This window comes from Neltuma alba, unplaced genomic scaffold, assembly GCF_004799145.2.
Source record: "Neltuma alba isolate B1F8T4 unplaced genomic scaffold, ASM479914v2 tig00010128_pilon, whole genome shotgun sequence".
Taxonomy (NCBI): domain Eukaryota; kingdom Viridiplantae; phylum Streptophyta; class Magnoliopsida; order Fabales; family Fabaceae; genus Neltuma; species Neltuma alba.
In genome coordinates this window covers 1,018,552-1,027,028 of record NW_021635079.1, presented here as the reverse complement: position 1 = coordinate 1,027,028, position 8,477 = coordinate 1,018,552, and the positions used below count along the sequence as shown (strand labels likewise).

General features: G+C 31.6%; 1 protein-coding gene across 1 annotated transcript; it reads right to left on the bottom strand.

The window, feature by feature from the left end:
- Positions 1 to 229: 229 nt before the first annotated feature.
- LOC114754303 (uncharacterized) lies at positions 230 to 850 on the bottom strand. The gene has a single exon (XM_028943081.1). It carries the CDS (start codon positions 848 to 850, stop codon positions 230 to 232), a length of 621 nt encoding a protein of 206 aa, XP_028798914.1.
- Between the last annotated feature and the right edge of the window lie 7,627 nt (positions 851 to 8,477).

Here is an 8,477-nt window from a genome sequence, read left to right as displayed (position 1 = left end):
CATCGCGGCGAACAAATCTTGAGAGGGATTTGTTCACCTGCTCCTCCAACTCCCTTTGATCCCAAACTAGACACCAAGATTCAAGTTTGAACACTAATTATCCTAAAAAATCAGGGTTAAAGGGCTATTAAAACTCAGGACGTTACAATCCTCCCCAACTAAGGAATTTTGTCCCCAAAATTCAAGCAATCACACAGTACACAACACACAAACAAACACAAAACACTTACTAAGAAAACAAAAGAGGGTACTCGCGCCGCATCCGTTCTTCCATCTCCCACGTGGCATCACCTAGACTCATGCCCTTCCAAAACACCTTCACCAACCGAATGGTCTTATTTCTCAACTGTTTGTCTTTCACATCAAAGATTCTTTTTGGTTCTGCCTGGTAAGTTAGGTTTTCATGCAACTCCACCTCTTCTGGTTCTAGGATGTGAGACGGATCGGGATGGTATTTCTTGAGTTGGGACACATGGAACACGTTGTGCACATTGGACAAGTACGGGGGTAAAGCAACCTGATAGGCTACTTCTACAATTCTCTCTAGAATTTCAAAGGGTCTAAGAAATCTAGGAGATGACTTCTTTGCTTTGATGGACCTCCAAATGCCAGTAGTCGACGTGACCCTCAAAAATACATAGTCACCCTCACAAAATTCCAACGGTCTCCTCCTCCTATCGGTATAACTTTTTTGCCAACTTTGGGCAGTCAACAACTTCTGTTTGATGACCTTAATCTTCTCCGTGGTGGCATCTACCAACTCTGGTCCTAAAACCGTTCTCTTACTCAGTTCCATCCAACAAAGAGGCAATCGACACTTCCGGCCGTAGAGTGCTTCATAAGGGGCCATCTGAATGCTGGTATGGTAGCTATTGTTGGCAGCAAACTCAGCCAAAGGTAGGTTATCAATCCAACTCCCCTTGATTTCAATGGCACAAGCCCTCAATATATCCTCCAATGTCTGAATTGTTCACTCGGTCTGTCTATTGGTTTGCGGGTGATATGCCGTACTGAACTTCAACTTAGTACCCAAAGCCGCATTTACCGCTTTCTAAAAGCGCGGATCTCGGTCTGAAACTATGCTCTATGGAACCCCATGGAGCCAGACGATTTCATCCATACAACTTGGCTTCCTCTCCAAAGTATAATTGACCTTATATGGTAGAAAGTGAGCAGATTTCGTCAATCTGTCCATAAGCACCCATAGAGCGTCATAACCTTCGGGTGTCCTTGGTAAACCCACTATGAAATCTATGGAGATACTGCCCCATTTCCATTGAGGGATTTCTAACCCTAGCAACAAACCACCAGGCTTTTGATGCTCTATCTTGACTTTCTGACAAGTCAAACATTAGAGTACAAAGTCAGTCATTTCCTTCTTAATGTTAGGCCACCAGTACTGCTGCTTTAAGTCATGGTACATCTTGGTGGCACTAGGGTGGATGGCATAACAGCTGCAGTGAGCCTCCTCTAGGATAGTTCTCTTAATTTCCTCATCATGGGGGGCATAAATCCGGTTCTTATAGATTAGGATGCCCATATCTCCAAACTCATAGTCCTGCACTGGGCCATTCTCCAATTCAACCCGAATTCTTGCCAGTTGTTCATCCTCCCTTTGATCCCAAACTAGACACCAAGATTTAAGTTTAAACATCAATTATCCTCAAAAATCAAGGTTAAAGGGCTATCAAAACTCAGGACGTTACAAATGTTACTTATATGATGGAGAGAATATAATCTTCAGAACATTTATTATCTAGAAAATGATGTTTTGGTAAGGGAAGAAAAATAAACACATTAACTATTAAAATAAGTCTTTAATAGGGGCAAAATGTGAAATTTGCTATAAAAATTTAAGACAACTTACAAATGTTGTTTATATTTAGGGAAAAGATGAAGATGGTGGTTGTTGCCTATAAAAAAGGATGGAGGGAGTATAAGAAAATACTTAGGCAACTTACTGATATTATTATATCAAGTTCTCCAATCACAAATAATCATGTCGTGCCCGAATTTTGGTCATCCAGAGTAAAAAGGAAAGAGAGAGGAGTCGCCACCAAAATTTTTAAACGTTAATTTTGGAACCTACAAAAAATGTGGTTGATCGCCCTGTCATGTAAGCTCTCAAATTAATTAACTAAATCAACCCTATATAGCATAAAAGTCAACCTAGGTCGTCTCTCTCTATTAGGAGCTTTGTTAAAATTTTGAAAACCTTTTTAATTAAGAAAAACATGATGTAAAGAAGGAAGGAATATGAAAGAAAATTGATTGATTTTTTAAGAAAATAAATTGAGAAAAAAAAACAGTAAGTAAAAGAAAGCGAAAGGAACGAAGACTTTACCAAAATGATGCACTTCCCAAAGACGTTGATGAGTGGCTATCAAGGTTCAAAAGGATGAGGAGTTTGTATAAAAACAATTACTAAGTCAAAAGGAAAAACCCTAGATAACATCTAAGTCGTGATTAATTAATTAATAATTATACCTAGAGAACTAGCATATAATCCCCTTTCAATTAATCATTTAAAAACCACTTAGTTGTGAATTCAATTAAATGATTATATCTTGTTCCTAAAGAGAGTTATCTATCGAAAACCCTAGAGCATGAACTACTTGTGCAAATCAAAATAGAAATCTATAAAGATAAACACTCATAGAATCATGAGGAAACTGAAAATATATTCATTAAAAGCTCCAAAATATAATTGTTCAACTGAAACACAAATCAAATATCAGTCCACAAAAGAAATAAAAATCCTAACCTAGGAAATTCATAAACGCAATGTACTAGTGGATTGAAATAAGAAAACTAACAAACTCCCTAATATAAGCAGGAACTCAAGCCACATCATCTTGTTCTCAGGAACAAAGAGGACTAGCCACACATATGGCTAGATGACACCATAATGATAAAAAGAAAATAATGCAAAGAAGACAGTGAAACAACTGGACACAAGAGGAAGCCAAGTGTATGCTTGTGCTTGTGTAGTGTAGATGGCTTCATTCTTCTCCAAGGCTCCCTTGATCTCCTTTTATAGTTTTTGAATCTGTCCTAATTGGATGAGGAAACCCTTAAGTCTTTTAACTTGATCTTTTATCTTCTTTTATTTTGTAATCTTGATAGAACTTTGAATTTGAATTCTCTTTATTTGGTGTGATCTTCATGGCAACCATAGTAAAAGAGATTTTGAATTAAAATGATATTGGATAAAAGGATAATATCTCAAATTTGAATAAGAATATGGTGGTAGGATGAATTAGGGTTAGGGTTTAGAAAAAGGATAAAAATGATAATGTGGATATTTGGAAAATTAAATGGATAATGGAATATGAATAAAATATTTATTCAAATTCAAAATATGATAAGGGAATTATCCACAAAAGAAATTAATTTTTCAAGCTCTTTAATTTATGGTGGAAGATAAGAGATATTCTGGCTAGATATTTTGGATAATTTCCAATTAGATAATTAGAAAATCCTCTTGTAATGCCACGTGGCTACCACAAATGTAGTTTTCCAAGGGGTCCATGTTTTGCTTGACAGAATACTCCCTGGAATCAAAGTAGAGAAACCTTTCAAAAGGGAAATTATAAAAATATAATAAAAAAATGCACTTTTAAGCAATTAATTCATATAATTTCCTTAAATCAAAATATGAGTATCTATTGCATTTTAAACCCTTCAAACATTATAGAATCCCTTAATTATACATAAAAATATATTATAAAATAGGGATACATCAGTGGTCTACAAAACTAGATAGGGTTTAAGAGTCAATTGTGTGTGGGGAAGGTGTTAGGCACCCCACAACACCGGTTCAAGAAAACAGTTACCCTAAGTCAACTACTAAAATAATATGACATTTTTATCATGTTTCACTTGCCCTAAAAAAATTAAAAACAAAGAAAAATTTTTTATTTATAAAGAGAAAAAAATTATTTACAAAGCTGGATTTGACTTAGGATAAAAACCTAGGGCCTACGTACCCTTTAGAAAGATCAAAGCCCAAGTAGTTCGAGGGATAAAAATACGTGTTACTTGGTTGGTATTTTTTAAAAAATATTTATTCAATTAAAAAAGATGTTTTTTGGTGGGTTGGTATTTTTTAAATATATGACACAATTTTTGTATTTTTATTTAGAAAATAAATTTTTGAAAAGAAATTTTGGATTAGCTCCCTACAGAGGTTCTTATAACCTTATACAGGAGAATAATTGTTTGAGCCTGCGGAGGTTCTAAAAACCTCACATAGCTTTAAAAGACATTTTGAGATTATATGCATATTTAAAAAATATTTTCTATTTTATTATTTATTTATAAACATGGAGCCAAAATTATTTTCTTTCTTTTTATTTCAAGAAAAAAATTTGCACAACCACATTGGTATTTCTACGAGGACTCCCATAATCTCACACAGTTTATTAATGAATCTAGATACCTGCAAAGGTTCTGAAAACCTTACACGATATAGATTTAAAAAAGAAGGGCTTTTGAAAACCAAAGGAAAGAACATCCAAAATAATCCATCATAAAGCTCAAGTTAAACATAATAAATAGGAATACAAATTCAAACTTGATGCTTCACTTATCAATTGGCGAAAAAAAATACATCATATAATAAGCCAATAATTAAAAAAAAACTATATACACATACTAGCAAAATGACATGGACAAAAATAAAATAAATAAAATAAAATAAAGATAAAAAAAGAAGAAAGTAGATATCAAGGTAAGTATATATAGAGAATAATAGATAAGGGCATATTTTGAACAAATCAAAGAGAGGGGAGTAGCGAAAATTATCTGAAATCATGTTTGATTCAACCTTCTAGTCATCACTGTTCAAGCTCACAAATGTGATAATAATCACAAGAACATAGGCTTTTCTTAAGTTGAAAAAAAAAAAAGATGAACAATAGACTTTCTCTAGTTAAGCTTCCTCTCTTTTCCCAATCCAACTCACTATTATAAAATAAAATGATAGAAAAGCTTTCTACCTTGCCTCCTTTTTCATTGGAAATTTCTGAGTGTCCTCCTCCAACCCTTACTCTCTAATTTATAGACTCAACCTTGCCTCCTTTTATTGCCATTTATTGTAAGAGGGATATTCTTTTTTTTTTTTTTTTTGATTTGCCACATAGTGAATTTCTCAAACTTAGTTTTCAAGAAAGAATCAAGGAGGATATTAATCTTTTATTAGTCTTTTATTTCTTTTTTATTTGCTTTATTTGCATTTGATATTTCTTATGGGGCCTGGACAAAATTGGTGTTCACAGACCATGTGTCCTAATTTTATTTATATATGGGTTTATAATTAAATATTATTAAATGATAATATATCAAAAATATTACACATAGTTATATGTAATTAGAGAATTTGACATAGTGAATATAAAAAACTTAACATAAGTATTATGTTTTTATATATTACTTTGTGAGGGAAATAAGGTTGACAACTGATAATAAAGCTTTAACCTAACATACACTTCGATTAATTTTGTTATACGTATCTAAATAAAATCAAAATTAGCTATATTAAATCTTATATATAAATGCAACATGACAGTTGTGAATATAATAGTTTTTATTTTTATGTTAAGAATAAATAAATTTTATTTTATTATTTCATTTTTAGAAAACTTTTGAGTTAACATCCACATCTGTTATGATTGACGGATTGAGCATGTAACATCCTACTTTTAGAACTAAAAAAATCATTGGGACTTAGATAATCTATATAAAGGATATATAAGTATTTTTGAAGGACTTTGTAAAAAAATTAACTTAAATAGGTGAAGTATTCTAATATTTATATATATAAATATATATATATATAGACACACATAATTGTGAATTGTAGATAAACATTAAATAAGATATCTCCCAAAACTTTAAGAGTATATTAAATTAAATAATATTGTAGTAAATAATAATTAGAAAAGTATTAAGAATATTACGATTGAGATTTATCATACAGTTGTTGAGATATTTGTTATATATAATCAGATTTTTGAATATATATACACACGCACGCGCACATATAGCAGCAACAACAGGATAACAAAAAGAAATTGAATTTAAATTTTCTCAATAGTAAAAGAATATACATTAGTGACCTAAACCTAGTTCTCATATTGTATCCTCATCTACTGTTAAACCTTATATGTCCCATGAGAACATAGCGAGGCGGTTGCCTGTATGAGTGAGCCAATCTTGTGACCTGTATGACATATTGGTATTGCATATCTTGTGCCTATACATGTATAAATATACAAACATGTATACAAGAAAATTTCTTTTGCACCGGATAAAATGCATTTGATTATTGAGTAAGAGGAAAAAGTACTTGTTGGAACGGTCTTTTGGACACTTATTGTCATCAAGCTACTCACTCTTGCCACAGTGTTCTTTGATTTTTGTTATCTCTTATTTAGATAATGTTTTACATCAAACCTTTTGAACAATGGCCAAAGGTATTTAGTAAAATCTTCTGCTATTATGATTTGAGAAACATGTATATATTGTCTGTATTATTTATTTATCTGGTTTTCTTATACAAGCCATTGTTTAATTCTCTAAGATTTAATGAGTGAGTTTAAGAGAGATTAAGAGGTTAGAATGATGAGACAGGGGCTCGAAGGGGAGGAGTGAGCAAGAAAAGGCCTAAAGACTTAAGCCAAAAACTATAAACCGAGTATTAATAGTAATAATAAAATAATAATAATAATAATAGAAAATTTTATTTATAACATTACATACCTTAGGAAGGGACAACTCATCCCACATCCTGTCTTGTCTTGAGAAATTTTTTGTCCAATATGTCCCGTTTTGAATTAATCAAGATCAGAATGGATTAACCAAGATGGAACAAATTAAATGCAACTAATCTGTATGGTTGTCTATTTATATTTTCTTATGTTTCTTTCTTACCCCTAGGTTTTGGTTTTATGGTTAGTGTTAATGTTATTGTTTACAATATTGTTATTGTTATGGTGATATATGGTTAATGTTATTGTTATTGTTATTGATAATAAAATCGATTCTAATTTTGCTAAACAAAGGGTACAATGTGATATTCAATTATGTCATTCTTCTTTCAAAACATTTCACAAAAGAAAAATGTAAATAAACTAATTACAACTCAAATGAATAGGGTAAATGTTGGTAAAATAAAAAATAGAGAAAGTACCAAAATTTTTAATTCAATTGAAGATAACTTAACTCCATGGTAACAAGATTGTCAGCCATTTAGAATTACAAGCATATAGGGAAGACTTGAGAATTGAACACATGAAGGAATTTTATGGGGTAAATTGAGTAATTATCAAGCCTAATGTTCATCTATCTATTGGGGGTCTGTGGGATTTAGAAGGCTTCTAACTTTTCCAACATTATTGTTATGATAATCATGCTTAGAAATTTTAGGTACAAACTAAGTGGCAGTTGGTTCAATTAACAAGTACTAGGAGGTCATTAAGTGGTAGCCTATGGTGCCAGATAAATCTTCATTTTTTTTTCTAATTTTTCTAAAATTTCTAAAATTTCTAGTATTTTTGTTGTTTATGTGCTTTCAATGTTGAAGTCTGAACTTTAAAATATGGCTATGTGATGAAAAGTATTTTCCCATTTATTACTAAAAAAATGAGAATCCTTGCATACTATTCCCTTGATCTACTAATTATAGGAAAAATACTTAGTATTGTGTTGATTCCCAGTATTCCTGTAAAGGAAAGAAAAAAGAGAGGAGTCGCTACCAAAGTTTTAGGAAGTTAACTTTGGAAACCTTTATAAAAGATGATATACGAAAAAAGAGTAGGGTTTGGGGGTTTATTGTGCATGTGGAAGATGTTAGGCACCCTACAGCACTTGTCTAAGAGAACGGTTGCCCTGAGTTGATTATAAAGATAATATTGCCTTTTTTTCTAAAAAAAATTAATCACCCAAGAAAAATAAAAGAAAGAAAAACTTGTTACTTACAAAATGAGAAATATGAAAAAAGAAAGAATTATTTATAAAGCTGGACTTGACCTAGATAAAAACCTAGGGCCTACATACTCTTTAGAGGGATTAAAGCCCATGTAGTTTAGGATAAAAATGCATGTTAGTTACTTAGTGTTTTTCAGAATTATTTTCTTGTTGGTTTTTTTATTTTTCAAAAAAATAATTTTTGTCTTTATTTGGAGAAAGCTTTTTGAAGAAGCTGTTGCATTAAACTTCTTGAGGGGATTTTAATAATCTCACACAAAAGAATAATAGTTTTTCCTGAGGAGGTTCTGAAAACCTCACCGGGCAAAAAATCATTTTAAAAAAAATTATTGATTATTTTTTAAAAATATTTTAGATTAAACTTGCTAAGGAGACTCCAATAGCCTCACTCGGAAGGATAACCAATTTTACCTCACATGACATGAAACTATTGTGAAAAAAATTTCATTTTTTTATTTGATGAAATTAAGTCAAATTAAAGAAGAAGC